We start from the raw sequence: 23862 nt of genomic DNA on the forward strand, positions 1-23862 counted from the left end.
GACATTCAAATGTCGTGTTATGTCTGTATACATTGTCGTAACCATGTGCAAATAGTTCCAAGGACAAAGGGGAAAATATGTTCTTCACCGGTTGCCCTTTTTGTTGTGGCAACAGGTCACAAATCTTGCTGTGGTATTTCACCCAATAGATATGGGAGTTTATCAAAATATTTTTTTTTGTGGGTCTGTGTAGTCTGAGGGAAATATGTGTCTCTAATATGGTCATACATTTGGCAGGAGGTTAGGAAGGGCAGTGTGAACATAGCCTGTCTTCTCTTTAGAGCCAAGTCTGCCTACAGCAGCCTTTCTCAATAGCAAGGCTATGTTCACTGAGTCTTTACATAGTCAAAGCTTTCCTTAAGTTTGGGTCAGTCACAGTGGTCAGGTATTCTGCCACTGTGTACTCTCTGTTTAGGGCCAAATAGCGTTCTAGTTTGCTCCGTTTTTTGTTCATTCTTTCTAATGTGTCAAGTTATCTTTTTGTTTTCTCATGACTTGGTTGGGTCTAATTGTGTTGCTGTCCTGGGGCTCTGTTTTGTGTTTGTGAACAAAGCCCCAGGACCAGCTTGCTTAGGGGACTCTTCTCCAGGTTCATCTCTCTGTAGGTGTTTTTCTCCCACTTCAACTTTGCCATTTCAACATTTAATTGCAGACAATAGTAAAACACATACCAAGCTAAACATCTAATTATGTATAACTTGAGACCTGTTATTGACACAATTATTTATTATCATGGAATTTCTGGTCCATATGGCAAATTTAAACATGACATTTCTTGGTAATTTCAATTAAATACAAAGGCATTATTTCAGGTTTGACAGTATTTATTTCCATTTTGACAAAGCAATATACAAGCACCAAATAAGTTGTGAACATTAAAGCAGCCACACATATATTTACAATGACACAATGATTTGTCAGGTCTAAAATGGGGAGCATTGTAAAATTTCCCACCCATAAGATATTACAAATAAGACTGAAGTGCATATCATTGTACAGTGCTAGATAACTCTGTTCAATCAGGGGATTCCATTTTTACAAAAATTACATCTTGCTGAACAGTCCAGGATAAAGCGCATTCAATTGTGACCATTTCTGTTTTTTCATTAGTGAACTACTGAGCTGCTCAATCCACACTCCTCTCTTTCCATACTGTTACTACTCCCTTTCATCTGCCTTTAGAGTAGGTCCTTTGAAATAGTGAATACCGTACTATCAACTAGCTTCCTTTCCTTGTTCTATGTCATTGTCCTCACTGATTCAAATGCACAGAATAGGTCAAATAACTCCTAAAGCTAACGTTTCTGAATAAAATCTGTGTACTTTCTGCAAATGCCATAAAGTTAATTTACGGCAGTGGAAGAAGTATAATGTAGTTATAGTGGGTTAGTCATAGTAGGGAAGTTCTGTAACCATGTACACAAATGGATGCATTGTTGTAAAAACTGGCTCCGCCCACGTAGCAATATTCAAGTAAGTATGTTGACCTTGCCAACAGATAGGGAAGTGAAAGTGAGTACTTTCTCCGATCTTCCACATCTGTCAGGACAATAACATGAATAGGGAATAGGAAAGGAAGCACTATACATTATACAGCCAATAGGGTATACAGTACATCCCTTTTACATCGCAGTCCACACTTCCTACTACCTCTGAACTCTATCTACCCTATCTGCCCTCCAGTGCCTTGTCTCGGGCGATGACGGCCTCATCAAACTTGATCATGAGAGTGGTGCCCTTGTGCCAGTGCACTGTGACCTTGGCGGGGAAGCCGCTGTGTGTTAGAATGGCCTCCACCACGCCCCCGGTGAAAGCGGCACAGTTGAGCGTGCTGTTCTCTTTGGGCACCGAGATGAAGGCGTTGATCAGGGGCTCTTTCTCAATGATATAGTAGGTCTTGTCATCGTCGTTGGCCTGCTCCAGCTTGTCCGCTTCCTTGCCGAACAGGGCCCTCCACACCGACACCTGGGGAATCGAGCGGGAACGGAAGACAGAGAAAGGTGAAGGTTTGTTTGTGTTTATGCTTATGTCAGAGGCCAGGTCTGTTGAAGTGGAGGTTAAGTCGCTGCTACAGCCAAGAGCCATGTATACTGAGGCTATATTTGTATTACATTATAGCCTAATGGTAGTATAATGCCAAACATTCGTTGTTATTACACTAATGAAAAAGTCTAGTATGTGAATCTCACACAATGTGCAAACTTCTCTTGGTCATACCTTGATGAAGAGCAGTATGTTCAACACTTTGGTTTCCCTTTTTCCATTCTTCTCTCTCAACACCAGCACATCCAACAGGCTGGCCCCCACGCCTTGACCCAAGTCTGCCAAGCGTGCCTGCAGCTCGGACACTGAGTACACCCGACTCTGGCAGTATTGCACCATTTCAGAGAAGAGCAGGGCGAATGCGCTCACGCTGACCTCAGTCTTGGGTCTGGTGAGCGAGCGCTCTAGAATCGCAGACTTGCCCCTGGTGAAGCGAGTCTCCATTTTCTACACGGGAAAGTGAGGAGAGTGAGTGACTGTCAACAACATCAGAATGCTGGTGTATAATAAAATATCTGCGCATGACTGTTGGTGCTTTCAAGACAACTGGGAACTCTGGAAAAACGAGGTCAAATCATGACATAAGTGATCTTCAGGTCGTAACTCCAGAAGGATGCCCGAGTTGGATGATAGTTCAAATTATTTTTCGCAGTCATCCATTTCAACACACCAGCAAACGTGCTACTACGGTTAGATATTCTTGAACAGAATATGAATTAAAACAAGGATTATTTCGTTCAATGAGCACACATTGTGGAAAGGTGACTCTAAAACATGCACAAAGAAGATTTAAACATAGCAAATACTATAACAAAATGATTCAAATTAATCTTTCTCACCAATTTCTGTTGTTGTTCTTAACAGAACAATTGGCAAACAACACGTTTTACTTCCTGTTCCGGGGGATACGTCACAGTGACGGAATACGATATTAATGTTGAAATACTTCCGTTTAAACATTCTGGTATTGATACAATTATTTTAAACATTACAGTTTTCATAAATCATTATTTTAAATAGATTTTTTTAAACCTATACAAACGATTAAAAAAATAGCTAATTATCATCCAGTAGAGGCCACTATTGTCCTATTTATCCACTGTTAATGGATGTTTTTCTTAATGTCACAAAAGGAAAATTAACATAGGGGCCAAAATTCACCTCATACATTGAGAACAAGAGGGTTGGGGATGGAAAAAAACACAAAACAAACAGACATTGGCTGCTATTCTCAGTGCAGCAGTCACTCAAGTGTAATAGACTTTGTTCCCCTTTCCCAACCACCAAAACCTCATAAGCCAATGAACACCACCTGCCATGGGACACTAATGTCATGAGTCAGGAACGTTACTGTCATCTGAAAAAGCATACATGCACTGATTATAGTGTCTGCCTACTACATTGGCTTGTTTTTGGGGAATTTGTGAAGTGTCATTTCCAGTAATGTTACTGGGCTTCCCTGACATTGACGGTAAACAGACCGCCCCTCTCCTCTGTGCATCGTGGAACACATTTACCAGACTTCACCATCTGTGTGTGTCTGTGTATATGTGTGTGTAATTACATCCATATGTGTGAAAGGTGGATGTAATAGATGTATATAATGGAAATAATACTGTGATGGCTTATACAAACCAGCATATCTTCAGCACTTCTCGTCCCTTGAAGCCTGATCCCGTCACAAGCTTGAAAGGGCCTTATTTGTTTTCTGATGACAAACTTTGACTTTGGGTAAGAACCAATCAACATTTGGAGAGTTATTTCATCTATTGGGACACCACATTACAAAACACATTAATTCCATGAAGTGGGAAGTGAAACCAGCTTTAGGTACTTGATACAAAGCCTTATTGAGCACCTGGACATTCTGCTTGTGGTTTGTCATGAGTGGTTGTGGTTTGTCATAACAGAACGTTGGACTGTAAGAGATAAGAAGATCTGTCTGGGGATTGTTTGTGGGTTTTAGTTTAGCCTCTGGATCTGGTGTGATACAGCTGAACTCAGAATGACTACAGTGATTCTATGGCTCTTCATTGTGGCTGGAATGTGCTACAGCGTTCTCTGTTCAGGCAACCTGTGTTAATGGACTGAAATGACAGTGGGGCAAAAAAGTATTTAGTCAGCCACAAATTGTGCAAGTTCTCCCACTTAAAAATGAGGTGAGAGAGGCCTGTAATTTTCATCATAGGTACACTTCAACTATGACAGACAAAATGAGAAAAAGAAATCCAGAAAATCACATTGTAGGATTTTTAATGAATTTATTTGCAAATTATGGTGGAAAATAAGTATTTAGTCACCTACAAAAAAAGCAATATTTCTGGTTCTCACAGACCTGTAACTTCTTCTTAAAGAGGCCCCTCTGTCCTCCACTCGTTACCTGTATTAATGGCACCTGTTTGAACTTGTTATCAGTATAAAAGACACCTGTCCACAACCTCAAACAGTCACACTCCAAACTCCACTATGGCCAAGACCAAAGAGCTGTCAAAGGACACCAGAAACAAAATTGTAGTCCTGCACCAGGCTGGGAAGACTGAATCTGCAATAGGTAAGCAGCTTGGTTTGAAGAAATCAACTGTGGGAGCAATTATTAGGAAATGGAAGACATACAAGACCACTGATAATCTCCCTCGATCTGGGGCTCCACGCAAGATCTCACCCCGTGGGGTCAAAATTATCACAAGAACGGAGAACAAAAATCCCAGAACCACACGGGGGGACTAGTGAATGACCTGCAGAGAGCTGGGACCAAAGTAACAAAGCCTACCATCAGTTACACACTACGCCGCCAGGGACTCAAATCCTGCAGTGCCAGACGTGTCCCCCTGCTTAAGCCAGTACATGTCCAGGCCCGTCTGAAGTTTGCTAGAGAGCATTTGGATGATCCAGAAGAAGATTGGGAGAATGTCATATGGTCAGATGAATCCAAAATATAACTTTTTGGTAAAAACTCAACTCGTCGTGTTTGGAAGACAAAGAATGCTGAGTTGCATCCAAAGAACACCATACCTACTGTGAAGCATGGGGGTGGAAACATCATGCTTTGGGCTGTTTTTCTGCAAAGGGACCAGGACGACTGATCCGTGTAATGGAAAGAATGAATGGGGCCATGTATCGTGAGATTTTGAGTGAAAACCTCCTTCCATCAGCAAGGGCATTGAAGAGGAAACGTGGCTGGGTCTTTCAGCATGACAATGATCCCAAACACACCGCCCGGGCAACGAAGGAGTGGCTTCGTAAGAAGCATTTCAAGGTCCTGGAGTGGCCTAGCCAGTCTCCAGATCTCAACCCCATAGAAAATCTTTGGAGGGAGTTGAAAGTCCGTGTTGCCCAGCAACAGACCCAAAACATGGAATAAATGTTGTGGATCTTAATGTTTTTCCTCGTAATCCTGGACTATCGGACCACCATTTTATTACGTTTGCAATTGCAACAAATAATCTGCTCAGACCCCAACCAAGGATCATCAAAAGTCGTGCTATAAATTCACAGACAACACAAAGATTCCTTGATGTCCTTCCAGATTCCCTCTGTCTACCCAAGGACGCCAGAGGACAAAAATCAGTTAACCACCTAACTGAGGAACTCAATTTAACCTTGCGCAATACCCTAGATGCAGTTGCACCCCTAAAAACTAAAAACATTTCTCATAAGAAACTAGCTCCCTGGTACACAGAAAATACCCGAGCTCTGAAGCAAGTTTCCAGAAAATTGGAACGGAAATGGCGCCACACCAAACTGGAAGTCTTCCGACTAGCTTGGAAAGACAGTACTGTGCAGTACCGAAGAGCCCTTACTGTTGCTCGATCATCCTATTTTTCTAACTTAATTGAGGAAAATAAGAACAATCCGAAATTCCTTTTTGATACTGTCGCAAAGCTAACTAAAAAGCAGCATTCCCCAAGAGAGGATGACTTTCACTTTAGCAGTGATAAATTCATGAACTTCTTTGAGGAAAAGATTATGATTATTAGAAAGCAAATTATGGACTCCTCCTTAAATCTGCGTATTCCTTCAAAGCTCAGTTGTCCTGAGTCTGCACAACTCTGCCAGGACCTAGGATCAAGAGAGACGCTCAAGTGTTTTAGTACTATATCTCTTGACACAATGATGAAAATAATCATGGCCTCTAAACCTTCAAGCTGCATACTGGACCCTATTCCAACTAAACTACTGAAAGAGCTGCTTCCTGTGCTTGGCCCTCCTATGTTGAACATAATAAGCGGCTCTCTATCCACCGGATGTGTACCAAACTCACTAAAAGTGGCAGTAATAAAGCCTCTCTTGAAAAAGTCAAACCTTGACCCAGAAAATATAAAAAACTATCGGCCTATATCGAATCTTCGATTCCTCTCAAAAATTTTAGAAAAGGCTGTTGCGCAACAACTCACTGCCTTCCTGAAGACAAACAATGTATACGAAATGCTTCAGTCTGGTTTTAGACCCCATCATAGCACTGAGACGGCACTTGTGAAGATGGTAAATGACATTTTAATGGCATCGGACCGAGGCTCTGCATCTGTCCTCGTGCTCCTAGACCTTAGTGCTGCTTTTGATACCATCGATCACCACATTCTTTTGGAGAGATTGGAAACCCAAATTGGTCTACACGGACAAGTTCTGGCCTGGTTTAGATCTTATCTGTCGGAAAGATATCAGTTTGTCTCTGTGAATGGTTTGTCCTCTGACAAATCAACTGTAAATTTCGGTGTTCCTCAAGGTTCCGTTTTAGGACCACTATTGTTTTCACTATATATTTTACCTCTTGGGGATGTTATTCGAAAACATAATGTTAACTTTCACTGCTATGCGGATGACACACAGCTGTACATTTCAATTAAACATGGTGAAGCCCCAAAATTGCCCTTGCTAGAAGAATGTGTTTCAGACATAAGGAAGTGGATGGCTGCAAACTTTCTACTTTTAAACTCGGACAAAACAGAGATGCTTGTTCTAGGTCCCAAGAAACAAAGAGATCTTCTGTTGAATCTGACAATTAATCTTAATGGTTGTACAGTCGTCTCAAATAAAACTGTGAAGGACCTCGGCGTTACTCTGGACCCTGATCTCTCTTTTGAAGAACATATCAAGACCATTTCAAGGACAGCTTTTTTCCATCTACGTAACATTGCAAAAATCAGAAACTTTCTGTCCAAAAATGATGCAGAAAAATTAATCCATGCTTTTGTCACTTCTAGGTTAGACTACTGCAATGCTCTACTTTCCGGCTACCCGGATAAAGCACTAAATAAACTTCAGTTAGTGCTAAATACGGCTGCTAGAATCCTGACTAGAACCAAAAAATTTCATCATATTACTCCAGTGCTAGCCTCTCTACACTGGCTTCCTGTCAAATCAAGGGCTGATTTCAAGGTTTTACTGCTAACCTACAAAGCATTACATGGGCTTGCTCCTACCTATCTCTCTGATTTGGTCCTGCCGTACATACCTACACGTACGCTACGGTCACAAGACGCAGGCCTCCTAATTGTCCCTAGAATTTCTAAGCAAACAGCTGGAGGCAGGGCTTTCTCCTATAGAGCTCCATTTTTATGGAACGGTCTGCCTACCCATGTCAGAGACGCAAACTCGGTCTCAACCTTTAAGTCTCTACTGAAGACTCATCTCTTCAGTGGGTCATATGATTGAGTGTAGTCTGGCCCAGGAGTGGGAGGGTGAACGGAAAGGCTCTGGAGCAACGAACCGCCCTTGCTGTCTCTGCCTGGCCGGTTCCCCTCTTTCCACTGGGATTCTCTGCCTCTAACCCTATTACAGGGGCTGAGTCACTGGCTTACTGGGGCTCTCTCATGCCGTCCCTGGAGGGGGTGCGTCACCTGAGTGGGTTGAGTCACTGATGTGGTCATCCTGTCTGGGTTGGCGCCCCCCCCGGAGGTCTTTGTGGGCTATACTCAGCCTTGTCTCAGGATGGTAAGTTGGTGGTTGAAGATATCCCTCTAGTGGTGTGGGGGCTGTGCTTTGGCAAAGTGGGTGGGGTTATATCCTGCCTGTTTGGCCCTGTCCGGGGGTGTCCTCGGAATGGGCCACAGTGTCTCCTGACCCCTCCTGTCTCAGCCTTCAGTATTTATGCTGCAGTAGTTTATGTGTCGGGGGGCTAGGGTCAGTTTGTTATATCTGGAGTACTTCTCCTGTCCTATTTGGTGTCCTGTGTGAATCTAAGTGTGTGTTCTCTAATTCTCTCTTTCTTTCTCTCTCTCGGAGGACCTGAGCCCTAGGACCATGCCCCAGGAATACCTGACATGATGACTCCTTGCTGTCCCCAGTCCACCTGACTGTGCTGCTGCTCCAGTTTCAACTGTTCTGCCTTATTATTATTCGACCATGCTGGTCATTTATGAACATTTGAACATCTTGACCATGTTTTGTTATAATCTCCACCCGGCACAGCCAGAAGAGGACTGGCCACCCCACATAGCCTGGTTCCTCTCTAGGTTTCTTCCTAGGTTTTGTCCTTTCTAGGGAGTTTTTCCTAGCCACCATGCTTCTACACCTGCATTGCTTGCTGTTTGGGGTTTTAGGCTGGGTTTCTGTACAGCACTTTGAGATATCAGCTGATGTACGAAGGGCTATATAAATACATTTGATTTGATTTGATTTGAAAACATCACTGCTCTAGAGGAGATCTGCATGGAGGAATGGGCCAAATACCAGAAACTGTGTGAAAACCTTGTGAAGACTTACAGAAAACGTTTGACCTCTGTCATTGCCAACAAAGGGTATATAACAAAGTATTGAGATAAACTTTTGTTATTGACCAAATACTTATTTTCCACCATAATTTGCAAATTAAATTCATTAAAAATCCTACAATGTGATTTTCTGGATTTTCTTTCTCATTTTGTCTGTCATAGTTGAAGTGTACCTATGATGAAAATTACATGCCTCTCATCTTTTTAAGTGGGAGAACTTGCACAATTGGTGGCTGACTAAATACTTTTTTGCCCCACTGTACATGTTCATTTGGGTTAATATGTCTGAAAGTATGGCTGCCATACTGTGTTGTCCGTACACATCTTCATTGGCAACATATGCTTCTATTGTTAAACTGAGAGCTCAATTGAACACAAAAAGTCACTAGTATTTAACTGGTGTACGATACATTAAATACCCCAAGATAGTATGAATATGAGTATGAATGAAGCCCCAGGTGACTGTTTGCACTGAGCCAGTTGTAGCATGAACGAAAAACATTTGTTTTAGTTTCAGAGGACCACCTGCGGGACATGGACCGTTTCATCAGTGCCGTTGAGCAGGCTGAGGACTCTAACCCAGACCTGTCCCCACTAGCCCTGGTGAGGACCCACTCACCCTGCACCTCCTGGGGGCCTCCAACAAGATCAGCAACACCAACACTTCAGTGTTTGACACTACTCTCTTTGGCTTCTTCGACAAAGCCATCCACCGTTTTGTGACGTACTGTGTTGAGGAGAGAGGGGTCATTCTGACCCAAGATGGCACCACAGTGGCCATTGTTCCCATGCTTCAAGGCATCGAGGTCGGTCTGAAAGCTAAACTGGAGGGCACACCTCCTCTGGGCATGTTTCCCCTCACCTTGGCCAAAAACCTAGGGTTGTCGTTCCTTAGCCTCCAGGACTTTCCACCCGCTCAGCGTCTGGGGCCGGACGGCTGCTGGGACAACGTGACCCACTCCAGGGTGTTCCAGCTATCGCGGGTGCCCACCCATCAAAGGGGGAATTGAGGGGTCCATCTTGGGCATGGATCTTGCCACCCTGGCCCCCTCTGAACAGCCTAGTAAACTCAGCAAGGTGCTGAAGGGTTACTACAACCATGTCCTGGAGGGGCAAGACCTGGGGATTGTATCCAGCCACATCGGCCCCAAGCGCAGGGAGATTGCCCAAGCCCTGCAAGGCACCCTGGACAACCAGAGGCAGGTGATGGAGACCCTACACCTGGTGTGGAGGCTGGAGGACAATCAGCGGATAGCCAAGGATACAGGGGTGGAAAAAGCAGTGAGAGACGGAATGCTGGAATTTGTCCACAGGTACTGGGATGAGTCTCAGGATGGGGGAGAGGGAATCATTTACCCCTGTAACTATGAAATTGTAGGTGATTCATGGCTATTCATTTGAAGTCTACAGAAAATTGGCCTGTACATATGAAGAGTATATAGGTGACCTTTGACCCCCTCGTCCATTCACAGATATTAACAAACCTTTTATACTAAGCTTCATAGATGGAGACAAGTGTCCTGTACAATTACTGAAGCAGTCATATCATAGTGTAATGAACACGATTGGAGACAGAGAGCTGGTTTCAAGCGCAGGGCGCAGCAGGTGTTTCTTTGCAAAGGACCACAGGAGGAGGCAGGTAGCTGGGTCCAGTGACAGGCAGAAGGTCATACACAGGGGGTCCAAAAAGGCAACAGTACAGGCAGGGAAAAGGCTAGTTACGTCGTCCGGGAGATCAGGCAATAGGTAGATAATAGGAAATCTGATAGGCTAAAGTACAGGCAGGGAAAAGGCTAGTAATGTAGTCCGGGAGATCAGGCAATAGGTAGATAACAGGAAATCTGATAGGCTAAAGTACAGGCAGGGAACAGGATAGTAATGTACTCCGGGAGATCAGGCAATAGGTAGATAACAGGAAATCTGATAGGCTAAAGTACAGGCAGGGGAAAGGCTAGTTACATCATCCGGGAGATCAGGCAATAGGTAGATAACAGGAAATCTGATAGGCTAAAGTACAGGCAGGGGAAAGGCTAGTTACATCATCCGGGAGATCAGGCAATAGGTAGATAACAGGAAATCTGATAGGCTAAAGTACAGGCAGGGAACAGGCTAGTAATGTAGTCCGGGAGATCAGGCAATAGGTAGATAACAGGAAATCTGATAGGCTAAAGTACAGGCAGGGAACAGGATAGTAATGTACTCCGGGAGATCAGGCAATAGGTAGATAACAGGAAATCTGATTGGCTAAAGTACAGGCAGGGAACAGGCTAGTAATGTAGTCCGGGAGATCAGGCAATAGATAGATAACAGGAAATCTGATAGGCTAAAGTACAGGCAGGGAACAGGCTAGTAATGTAGTCCGGGAGATCAGGCAATAGATAGATAACAGGAAATCTGATAGGCTAAAGTACAGGCAGGTAATAGATAAAAGGCGTCGTTAGTGAGGCAGGCAAAAACTATGAGGATTCAATTACGGGAAAAACAGAGCTCCGAACAGAAGTGTGTCACAAAACAAACAACACCTCACAATGATGGGGTGCAAAGAACTGAACTAAATAGTGTGCGATAATGACATACAGGTGTGTGAACAGGTGATCAGAATTCAGGTGATTGGGATCTGGAGTGAGCTGCGTTCACGGGGATCCACGTGTTTGAGAGTGTGAGCTGGAAGCAGACGTTACACATAGCAAATCTTGACATGATGTTACACGGTATAACTTGAAGCAATATGTAATGACAAGACTCTCTATAACAGGAATCAGGGTTGTGAGATCATTTGTTTTATCACTCTAACTCCTAAATGTATGTCCCCCTCAGCTTTTTGGTGGGTTCTGACGGGTACATCTACGAGGGACGAGGCTGGCATCACCTTGGCACCCACACCAGGGGACAGATCTCTTACGGTTACGGCGTGGCATTCAAGTTATACCGTGTAACATCATGTCAAGATTTGCTATGTGTAACGTCTGCTTCCAGCTCACACTCTCAAACACGTGGATCCCCGTGAACGCAGCATAAACATTCATTGGCAACTACTCCTCCTCTCTGCCACGCCCTGGATCTGGTGCACCAACACCTGGCCAAGTGTGCAGTGGATGGCGGGCGCCTGCAGGCCAACTTCACCCTCCACGGGCACCGGCAGCTGGTGGACACCTCCTGTCTAGGAGATGCACTCTACTCAGAGATCAGGGGCTGGGAGCACTTTGGGGTGAGAGACTGTTCAGTATTATTGGCTACTATACTGTTAGTCAATGTCAAATGTATCCGTTTAAACACAATCAAAAGGGCATCACAGTTGCGCCAGAACACTATTCAGTCACAATACAATTCTGCCCTTTTTCATACATTAGACATTAGTGATAAACACCAACATTAAGCTGTTTGTGCACTGTTGATATTGATGCTGCTGACACGTTTTCCTCCGGTGTTGTCTTGATCACTCATTACAGCAACCTTTTACAGGAAACCAGCTCATCGAAAAAGGACCAATGAAGGAGACAAGCATGTAAAAAGCAGTGTGGAATAAAACCAGTTTTGTCTAAATGTTTCATCGGATTGTGTGGGGGTATCAATTTGTTATGTCCATGATAATAGTGCTTCGCATTACAGTATTGTAACACAACAGAGAGGCATGCACATTGAACAACATTATTAGAGCAACATGTAAAGTGGTTCATGAGCTGAAATAAAATATCCCAGAGATTTTCCATACGCACAAAAAAACATATTTCTCTCCAATATTGTGCAGAAATGTGTTTATTCATGTTAGTGAGCATTTTTCCTTTGCCATGATAATCCATCCACCTGACTGGTGTGGCATTTCAAGAAGCTGTTTAAACAGCATTACACAGGTGCACCTTGTCCTTGGGACAATAAAAAGCAACTCTAAAATGTGCAATTTTGTCACACAACAAAATGCCTCAGATGTCTCAAGTTGAGGGAGTGTGTGATTGGCGTGCTTGACTGCAGGAATGTCCACTAGAGCTGTTGTCAGATAATTGAATGTAAATGTATCTACCATAAGCCACCTCCAACGTCGTTTTAGAGAATTTGGCAGTGCGTCAATCGGCCTCACGACCGCAGACCACATATAACCACGCCAGCCCAGGACCTCCACATCTGACTTCTTCCCCTGTGGGATCATCTGAGACCAGCCACCCAGACAGCTAATGAAACTGAGTATTTCTGTCTGTAATAAAGCCCCTTTGTAGGGGAAAAACTCATTCTGATTGGTTGGGCCTGGCTCCCCTGTGGGCGGGCCTATGCACAGTCATGTGAAATCCATAGATTAGGCCCTACATTTTCTTATTTCAATTGACTGATTTCCTTATATGAACTTATAACTCTGTAAAATTGTTGAAATTGTAGCATGTTGCATTTCTATTTGTGATCAGTATAGCTGCATCTGTCGAGAAAAAGAGAGACAGTGACACCCAGTGGCATAGGAATGACTCCTGTCAACAAGGCTACAAGAGGACCCAGGATGGATGTGTTCCACAATTAAATTACTAACATCCGTTTTAGTGGGCGTAGGGAGACAATTGGCCCTATTGGAATACTTTGAAACTCTTTTGTCTAATGAATTATACAACTTGGCTATCTGTCCAACTCGTGAAAAGCATATTGATCAGGTTGTGAGAGCGAAATGTTTAACAGGTGTGTAAGTTCATATTAATTAAACATTTATTAAAATAGGCCTAAATCCTCGATGTCAATCAAATGATTGTAAACTCAACGCATTGAACATTATTTTGAATATTCTTATTCATTTCATTATTGTAATAATGAATATTTTGTAATGTTATTTATTTTCTTCATCAGCATGGGTTGATAATCATGGCATATTTGTTCAGTCAACACTGATTTTGCTATTTTCATACACTTTCAATGCATTACAAGTACAGTATAATGTTAAATATCACTGGTCATTGTTGATACCTAAGCATACTGTAAATCGTATTGATTCATAAGGTAATTAATTTCATATAGCCTACTTTAAATAACCTGTTGTCTTATATTTTCTAAGCGATTTTTTTAACCAACACATTTTAATGCTGTATTGCATGTTTTATGTATTTCTCTAACCCTTGTGTATGCGAATTGCCAATGCCAATAAAGCATCATAAATTAAGTTTTTTTTTTTCAAGTGACATCGCGTAAAAATGTTAGAGGATCTGTATTCATTAGGGAGAAATAGGATTGGCCCGTGGCACATAATACAACAGGATAAATAAATGTGCTCGGAAATGTACGCACGCTGTGCGCAATAAGGAACGTGTCACCATAGAAATGGAACCTAGATTATAATTCTATGTCCGTCACAATGTCCAATAACATACACTTTAATTCCTAATTCTATGTGTATTACTCATGAGTTTAAGTTATTCGCAATCACAACCCACTCACAACCCACCTGAATGAAGAATTCGCAAACGCGAATTCTTCATTCAAGTCGATCAAAAAAAATCGAATATTTTTTCCTGTTCTCAGTAAGGTGTTCCCATAATGAAAAGGCCCGATATTGCACGCATTCGACATTTTAGAAAAATAACCTTACTTGGATCATATCGAATCTATTAGCAACACAACCACTTTATCGATCATCTAAGATGACTTGCTTCCTCATCATAATTAAGGTCTCATTAATCTCATCTGCACTTTCATTGTTTATATTGCATGTTGTTCTTCTATGGGAGGTATAATGTATATTCTTCCCATTTAGCTAACTTTTTCCGGCATTCATTTGAAAAAGACAGATGTACTGCTGTAGACATCTGGTATTGGGTTATGTGCTCAGTAACCCTCGCTCTTTCTGCAGAGCTTTGGCCAACAAAAACAAATGATCAAAAAGACCTCCGTCAGTCTCCATGGAGGAGCAGTTAGTTCGTGCCATGAACCAATTCACATCACTCTCTGCTCGCCACATTCTAACTGGTTTCGTCACTAATTGAAGACTCTATTGCAGAAAATACTCAAAAGGCAACTTGGTGCGCTGAGACCAATGAAGGCCTGGCTCCTGGCAGGGAAAAGAGTCTTCTTGGAGTGAGTGTAGTGTTCTCAGACTCTTTTTTTTTTAATTCTACAAAACGTTAAACTCAAGTTACCTCAATTAAGTATATTACATCATTACACAAGGCTAAATGATAACCTGAATGTATCAAAATATATTAGATGACAGCAATAGTTTGATAGTGTAGACAGACATAGTCTGATACATTTCCGTATTCACATGAAGGCCCGAGACAGAGACATGGAAGAGATGGAGGAAGGTCTGTGTAGCTGAATTGGTGAGGACTATGTAGAGCAAACAGTACACCCACTGTAAAGCACTTAAGATATCAGCAAGCTCATTTTTGTACCCAAAGAGAAAAACAGTAGCTATCAGTTCAAATTAATAATTTTTCCCATCATTTCAATGATGGACCAGTGTCCAGTCTCACCTGATACATCAACAGTCTGTTATGTTGTTACATAGACTTGGGATGCAAAGAGGGGCCTGGAATTACAGGAGACAGAGACAGTTCTCTTGGTCAGTTGCCAGAGAGTTCAGGATGAATTAAGGATGTCCGATGTCATCGTGGACACGGCGCCCAACGGAGCCATCCAGCTTCTGAAAGAGAAATGTTGGAAGTTGACCTTCTTGCATCTAAATGATGAGACATGCCAGGCCACTGAGTTAAGACATACGAGCCATCTGCAATGCCAATATTGTTTCTTTGATTAAAATGTCAAGCATCTTTGTCATTTCTGTGTATGATATGGTGTTCGATGTTGGTCAATATTACATAGGAGTTACCATCAACTTTGGATGTATTTGGTGTGTTGTCTTTGTGAAATAGCTATAGGATAGTTCTGTATCTCTCTGTCCATTTACAGCTCACTGAGCTGTATGGACATTCTGAGACCTCTTCTGAACAAACTCTAATTGACGAGAAAAGTCCAAAAACCAAGTGCCCGGCCAGTGTCGCTGGGGCTGCTGACATTGACAACACCAATGAGGAGGCTTCAGAGGAGTCTCCGAATAACCATGTGGTGGACGTTCAGGCTGAGCCACTGGACCTGGTCAGTGTGGAGAAAGAGGCTGCTGGAGATGGAAATGTCCTCAGCAAGGTGGTGACGCCCAGAGGGCTGCCAAGATCAGCTAACCCCCAAAATCTATGATATGATTGCGGAACTATCAAAGGTAAGGAACAAGAAGCCTGTTTCGTAAATGAAAGGTAAAGTGTCTTTGCAAGTTGGGTGTATCAGAGTTGTCTCAAACTAGACAATATTATAAATAAGCTGCTATAATCTTTGACTTTGGATGTCTGTGGTATGTTTTGTGAAAAAGGACAGATATCTGTTTTGTTCTTACTCTTTCATTGCTCTGCATTGTCTGCTTAGTCCTATTTCGGATCCACTGAGAGCATTCCTGAGATGTGTAGCAGAGGTCCTGAGGTGTGCAGCAGAGGTCCTGAGGTGACCAGCAGAGGTCCTGAGGTGACCAGCAGAGGTCCTGAGGTGACCAGCAGAGGACCACGGGTCTGCAGTAGAGGTCCAAACGTGTGTGGTGGAGTGCCTTAAGTGTCAAATGCAGTGGGAGAGGTGTCAAGTGACACAAAGAAGACAGAGGCTACTGGAGACCTTCTGAACACTGGGAATGGACTGAGAAAGGTGGTGCAGCTATCCACCGAGAGCCATCCTGAGGTGTGCAATGGAGAGGCTGAGCTGTGTAGTGGTTCTGAGGTGTGTAGTGGAGTGCCTGGGGTGTGCAGTGGAGGGCCTGGGGGTTGCAGTGGAGTGCCTGGGGGTTGCAGTGGAGTGCCTGAGGTGTCAAACACAGTGGGAGAGGTGTCCAGTGACACAAAGACGACAGAGGCTGCTGAAGACCTTCAGGACACTGAAAATGTCCTCAGCAAGGTGGTGAACCCCAAAGGGCGGCTGAAGCAGGACTGGGAAGATCAGCTGACCAAAGACTTCAATGATATGATTGCAAAACTCCCAAAGGTAAGGAACAAGAGGCCTGTTTTGTAAATGAAAGGTGAATAGTCTTCGTCAGTGGGGTGTAACAGGGCTGTCTCAAACTGGACAATATTATAAATGAGCTACTATAATCTTTGTTTTTCTTACTCTTTCATTACTGCATTGTCTATTTAGTCCTATTTCGGATCCATTGAGAGCCTTCCTGAGGTGTGCAGCAGAGGTCATGAGGCGTCAAACACAGTGGAAGAGGTGTGCAGTGACACAATGAAGATAGAGGCTACTGGAAATCTTCTGAAAACTGGAAAGGGCCTAAGCAAGGTGGTGGTCCTATCCACTGAGAGCCATCCTGAGGTGTGCATTAGAGTGTATCAGGGTTGTCTCAAACTGTGATAACATGCGTCTTGGTGAGAGGTGTAGGAGTCAGGCGCAGGAGAGCAGGGATGTCTGAGGAGCGTGTTTAATAATAGTCCAGCAATGCAAATGGCACAGAACAAAAATCCCAAAACTACGCTCTCGAATAATCGTGCAAACACACGGAGGAACTAACACAGTTCCGACACTTTACATACACGTGCGTAAATGCGAAAAAAACAACAAACATCAAATACCATCGAACGCAATACACACAAGTCTAATCCTGCACGAATTACGGCAGGTAACAGCTGCCCTATATACCCACAGAAATCAAAGCAATTGAAAACCAGGTGTGAAAAGGAACACAGACAAAACAACCAGAAAAAGAAAAAGGGATCGGTAGTGGCTAGTAGACCGGCGACGCCGAGCGCCGAGCGCCGCCCGAACAGGGAGAGAAGTTACCCTCGGTAGAAGTCGTGACAGTACCCACCCCCTGACGCGCGGCTCCCGCAGCGCGACGACGCCGGCCTCGAGGACGAACCGGAGGACGAGGCGCAGGGCGATCCGGATGGAGGCGGTGAAACTCCCTTAGCATAGGAGGATCCAGTACGTCCTCCACCGGCACCCAGCATCTCTCCTCCGGACCGTACCCCTCCCAGTCCACGAGGTACTGACGACCCCCCACCCGACGCCTCGAGTCCAGTATGGACCGAACTGCATACGCCGGCGCCCCCCCGATGTCCAGGGGGGGGCGGAGGGACCTCCCGCACCTCATCTTCTTGAAGCGGACCAGCCACCACCGGCCTGAGGAGAGACACATGAAACGAGGGGTTAATACGGTAATACGGGGGGAGCTGTAACCTATAACACACCTCGTTTATTCTCCTCAGGACTTTGAATGGCCCCGCAAACCGCGGACCCAGCTTCCGGCAGGGCAGGTGGAGGGGCAGGTTTCGGGTCGAGAGCCAGACCCGGTCCCCCGGTGTGTACACCGGGGCCTCGCTGCGATGGCGGTCGGCACTGGCCTTCTGCCGTGCTTCGGCCCGTTTAAGGTACCCATGGGCGGCCTCCCAGGTTTCCCTTGAGCGTTTCACCCAATCGTCCACCGCAGGAGCCTCGGTCTGGCTCTGATGCCATGGTACCAGGACCGGCTGATAGCCCAACACACATTGGAAGGGCGACAGGTTCGTAGAGGAGTGGGGGAGTGAGTTCTGGGCCATCTCCGCCCAGGGGATGTACTTCGCCCACTCCCCCTGGCCGGTCCTGGCAATACGACCGCAGAAACCTACCCACATCACTCTTTCCACCTGCCCATTACTCTCGGGGTGAAACCCAGAGGTCAGGCTGACCGAGACCCCCAAACGTTCCATGAATGCCTTCCACACCCTGGACGTGAACTGGGGACCCCGATCAGAAACAATATCCTCAGGCACCCCGTAGTGCCGGAAGACGTGAGTAAACAGGGCCTCCGCCGTCTGTAGGGCCGTAGGGAGACCGGGCAAAGGGAGGAGACGACAGGACTTAGAAAACCGATCCACAACGACCAGGATTGTGGTGTTGCCCTGTGACGGTGGCAGATCGGTCAAGAAGTCAACCGACAGGTGTGACCAAGGCCGCTGTGGAACGGGAAGGGGTTGTAACTTCCCTCTGGGCAGGTGCCTAGGAGCCTTGCACTGAGCGCACACTGAGCAGGAGGACACATAAACCCTCACGTCCTTGGCTAAAGTGGTCCACCAGTACTTCCCACTAAGACATCGCACCGTCCTCCCAATCCCCGGATGACCAGAGGAGGGGGATGTGTGAGCCCACCAAATTAACCTGTCTCTAACCTCCAGCGGAACATACACCCGTCCCGCTGGACATTGTGGTGGAGTGGGCTCAACACGCGATGCTCGCTCAATGTCTGCGTCCACCTCCCACCTTACAGGTGCCACTAGACAAGAAGCCGGGAGGATGGGCGCAGGATCAATGGCCCGCTCCTCCGTATCATATAGTCGGGACAGTGCGTCTGCCTTAGTGTTCTGGGAGCCTGGTCTATAGGAGATGGTAAACCTAAATCGGGTGAAAAACATGGCCCACCTTGCCTGACGAGGGTTCAGTCTCCTCGCTGCCCGAATGTACTCTAGATTACGGTGGTCAGTCCAGATGAGGAAAGGGTGCTGGGCCCCCTCAAGCCAATGTCTCCACACCTTCAGGGCTCTGACAACAGCTAGCAGCTCCCGATCCCCCACGTCATAGTTTCGCTCCGCCGGGCTGAGCTTCTGAGAAAAGAAAGCACAGGGGCGGAGCTTCGGTGGCGCACCCGAGCGCTGGGAGAGCACGGCTCCAACCCCAGCCTCGGATGCGTCCACCTCCACTATAAATGCCAAAGAGGGGTCCGGATGCGCCAGCACGGGAGCCGAGGTAAAAAGAGCCTTCAGGCGACCAAAAGCCCTGTCCGCCTCAGCCGACCACCCCAGACGCGTCGGCCCCCCCTTCAGCAGTGACGTAATGGGCGCAGCCACCTGCCCAAAACCCCGGATAAACCTCCGGTAGTAGTTGGCAAACCCTAAGAACCGCTGCACCTCCTTTACCGTGGTTGGAGTCGGCCAATTACTCACGGCTGCAATGCGGTCATCCTCCATCACCAACCCCGATGTGGAAATGCGATATCCAAGGAAGGAGACGGCCTGTTGGAAGAACGAGCATTTCTCAGCCTTGACGTACAGGTCATGCTCCAACAGTCTCCCAAGTACCCTGCGCACCAGAGACACATGCGCGGCCCGTGTAGCGGAATAGACCAGAATATCATCGATGTAAACCACCACACCCTGACCGTGCAGATCCCTGAGAATCTCATCCACAAAAGATTGGAAGACTGCTGGAGCATTCTTCAAACCGTACGGCATGACGAGGTACTCATAATGGCCGGATGTGGTACTAAACGCCGTCTTCCACTCATCTCCCTTCCGGATACGCACCAAGTTATATGCACTCCTGAGATCCAGTTTTGTGAAAAACCGTGCTCCGTGAAATGACTCAATCGCCGTGGCAATGAGAGGTAGCGGGTAACTATACCCCACCGTGATGGAATTTAGACCTCTATAGTCAATGCACGGACGCAGACCACCCTCCTTCTTCTTCACAAAAAAGAAACTCGAGGAGGCAGGTGAGATGGAGGGCTGAATGAACCCCTGCCCCAGAGATTCCGATATGTATGTCTCCATAGCCACCGTCTCCTCCTGTGACAGGGGATACACGTGACTCCTGGGAAGTGCAGCGCCTACCAGGAGATTTATCGCACAATCCCCTCGTCGATGAGGTGGTAATTGGGTCGCCTTCTTTTTACAGAAGGCGATAGCCAAATCGGCATATTCTGAGGGAATGTGCACGGTGGAGACTTGGTCTGGACTCTCCACCGTTGTAGCACCGATGGAAACTCCTACACACCTGCCTGAGCACTCCTCCGACCACCCCTGTAGAGCCCTCTGTTGCCACGAAATCCTGGGGTTGTGACGGGCCAACCAGGGGATCCCCAACACCACCGGAAACGCAGGAGAATCAATGAGGAAGAGACTAATTCTCTCCTCATGACCCTCCTGCGTAACCATATCCAGTGGAGCCGTGGCCTTCCTGACTAGCCCTGACCCTAATGGTCGGCTATCTAAGGCGTGCACTGGGAAGGGTTTATCCAGCTGAACAAGGGGAATCCCTAACCTGTTCGCTAAACCGCGGTCAATAAAATTCCCCGCCGCGCCTGAATCTACTAGCGCCTTATGCCGGGAAAGAGGGGAAAATTTAGGAAAAACAATCCATACATACACGTGACCAACAGGGGGCTCTGGGTGAGCCTGGTGCCGACTCACCTGAGGTGTCCGGGCAGTGCTCGGCCTGGCGTCTCGACTCCCGGGGGGACCCCCCCAGCACCGGTCAGCAGTGTGCCCTCTGCGACCACAGCTGGCACAGGAAAGGCCCCCTCCTCCGGTCGCCCTCGCTGAAGCACCTCCTAGCTCCATGGGTGTTGGAGTGGTGGAGCTGGGAGATGGAACTGACAGAGCCCGATCTGGACGTCCGCGGGTCGCCAGCAAGTTGTCCAACCGAATGGACATGTCGATCAATTGGTCCAAGGACAGGGTGGTGTCTCTACAGGCCAGCTCCCTACGGACGTCCTCACGCAAACTACACCTATAGTGATCGATCAAGGCCCTGTCGTTCCATCCCGCGCCAGCGGCCAAGGTCCGGAACTCTAGAGCAAAGTCCTGAGCACTCCTCCTCTCCTGCCTCAGATGGAACAGCCGTTCACCCGCCGCTCGACCCTCAGGTGGGTGATCAAACACGGCCCGAAAGCGGCGGGTGAACTCTGGGTAGTGGTCCCTCGCCGAGTCAGGATCGTTCCACACCGCGTTGGCCCACTCCAGGGCTTTACCTGCGAGGCAGGAGACGAGGGCGTTCACGCTCTCACCCCCCGAAGGAGCCGGACGAACGGTCGCCAGGTATAGGTCCATCTGGAGTAAGAAGCCCTGGCACCCGGCCGCCGTCCCATCATACTCCCTCGGGAGGGCGAGTCGAATTCCACTGTGCTCAGGCAATGAAGGAGAGGGTAGTGGTACTGGTTGGGGTGTAGCTGATAACGGTGTGGGAAGGCCACCTCTCTCCCATCTCTCCATCGTCGCCATCACCTGATCCATGGCGGTCCCCAGTCGGTGTAACACTGCCGTGTGGTGTTGAACTCGCTCCTCCACGGACCCTGGAAGTGCGTCCGCTCCTGCTGACTCCATAATTATATTGGTGCAGGATTCTGTGATAACATGCGTCTTGGTGAGAGGTGTAGGAGTCAGGCGCAGGAGAGCAGGGATGTCTGAGGAGCGTGTTTAATAATAGTCCAGCAATGCAAATGGCACAGAACAAAAATCCCAAAACTACGCTCTCGAATAATCGTGCAAACACACGGAGGAACTAACACAGTTCCGACACTTTACATACACGTGCGTAAATGCGAAAAAAACAACAAACATCAAATACCATCGAACGCAATACACACAAGTCTAATCCTGCACGAATTACGGCAGGTAACAGCTGCCCTATATACCCACAGAAATCAAAGCAATTGAAAACCAGGTGTGAAAAGGAACACAGACAAAACAACCAGAAAAAGAAAAAGGGATCGGTAGTGGCTAGTAGACCGGCGACGCCGAGCGCCGAGCGCCGCCCGAACAGGGAGAGAAGTTACCCTCGGTAGAAGTCGTGACACAAACTGGATAATATTACAAAGTAGCTACTATAATCTTTGACTTTGAATGTCTGTGGTATGTTTTGTGAAACAGCTAAAGGACAGATGTGTTGTTCTTACTCTTTCACTGCTCTGCGTGGTCTGTTTAGTCCTATTTTGGATCCAACGATAGCCTTCCTGAGGTGTGCAGCGGAGTGCCCGAGGTGTCGAACGCAGTGAAAGAGGTGTGCAGTGGCACAAAGAAGGAGAAGAAAAATGGCGTTCTACGATTCCTCCAACGTGTGTGGAAGTTCTTCACATGCACCAACAGCCTCCCCAAAGAGGAGTGACTGAAGCACACACAAGTCCGGGCCACACTTTGCCTCAGCGACTGAATTTCTCCACCATCTCCCCCTTTCCTTCTAACGGCCTATTTTTAATTATAAAAATAAAGGGGATTTGAACAACAACAAAAAAACTGTTTAGGATTTTTTTCCCATATAACTTTGTAATGTTTGAAATAACATTTTTACTAATTAATTATCCAGACTATTAAGCTGTTTGAGAAGTACTTATTAAGTGCGTATTAATCACAGTATTATTGCATTACACACTAGTAAATATGTACGAAGTCATTTGAGACACTTTAGAAGTTTGTGGTTGAATGGCTCTACTGTGGGCTATTTTCCTCATCAAAACCAAATCACAAATTTACTTACATAGCACATTTCTTACAGATGATGCATTTCAAAGTGCTTAGCAAATCAAATAAAAAAAGGTTAGAAACATAGAAATGAGACCAATTAAAATAGTGAAACGATAACAGTGGACATGAGACTAACGCATTAAAATACATGAAAATAAATAAGATATACACAATGGGCTAAAATAGACAGGACTAAGCAAAAGCCTTGCTAAAAAGTAGCTCTTCAAAATGTCTATAGTTTCTGAGGCCATCAGATCCTCCGGCAGGCTGTTCCAAAGGCCAGGACCACAGTGGCCGAAGGCAGCCTCACCAAACGTTTTGGTTCTCACCTTTGGAACAACTGAAAGACCCATGTCAGAGGTTCTGAGGTACCGACCAGGCACATACAATATCTTAAAAGCATGTTAGACATGTATTCAGATGCAGGGCCACATAGTGTGTTTAAAATCAATTATAAAACTACAGGCAACCAATGCAGGTTGTCCCGTTCTGACCTTAGTTCTTTTGTTTTGTCTTTGTTTTAGTATGGTCAGGGCGTGAGTTGAGTGGGTTGTCTTTGTTTGTTTTTCTATGAGTTGGTATTTCTGTGTTTGGCCTGGTATGGTTCTCAATCAGAGGCAGCTGTCAATCGTTGTCCCTGATTGAGAACCATACTTAGGCAGCCTGTTTTCACCCTTGATTTGTGGGTGCTTATTTTCCTGTGTCTGTGTGTTCCACACGGAACTGTTTCGGGTTTTGTTATTTCACGTCGTTATTTTGTATTTTTTCTGTGTTCTATTAAAAGTATCATGGACACTTACCACGCTGCGCATTGGTCCTCCGATCCTTCCTACTGCTCCTCGTCAGAGGAGGAAGAAGGACTTTAAAATAGGCGTTACAGTATGTTCAATTATATCTCC

General features: G+C 45.9%; 1 protein-coding gene and 1 pseudogene across 1 annotated transcript; one reads left to right on the forward strand and one right to left on the reverse strand.

Moving 5' to 3' along the window:
* Nucleotides 1-803: 803 nt before the first annotated feature.
* trappc5 (trafficking protein particle complex 5) lies at nt 804-2984 on the reverse strand. The gene is made up of 3 exons (XM_021557227.2): nt 2883-2984; nt 2218-2490; nt 804-1965 (listed from the first exon to the last, which is right to left on the reverse strand). The coding sequence occupies exons 2-3, from the start codon at nt 2485-2487 to the stop codon at nt 1669-1671; spliced, it is 567 nt and encodes a 188-aa protein (XP_021412902.1). The 5' UTR covers nt 2488-2490; nt 2883-2984; the 3' UTR covers nt 804-1668.
* Nucleotides 2985-4048: 1064 nt separating this feature from the next.
* LOC110485110 lies at nt 4049-12245 on the forward strand (annotated as a pseudogene).
* Nucleotides 12246-23862: the final 11617 nt, after the last annotated feature.

This window comes from Oncorhynchus mykiss, chromosome 13 (assembly GCF_013265735.2).
Source record: "Oncorhynchus mykiss isolate Arlee chromosome 13, USDA_OmykA_1.1, whole genome shotgun sequence".
NCBI classification, from domain to species: domain Eukaryota; kingdom Metazoa; phylum Chordata; class Actinopteri; order Salmoniformes; family Salmonidae; genus Oncorhynchus; species Oncorhynchus mykiss.

Bases quoted from the DNA above. Each gene is read 5' to 3' on its own strand.
- trappc5 (XM_021557227.2), bottom strand. From the start codon at position 2,487: ATGGAGACTCGCTTCACCAGGGGCAAGTCTGCGATTCTAGAGCGCTCG. The intron at 1,966-2,217 runs GTATGACCAAGA...TCGATTCCCCAG, and splicing joins ACATACTGCTCTTCATCAAG to GTGTCGGTGTGGAGGGCCCT.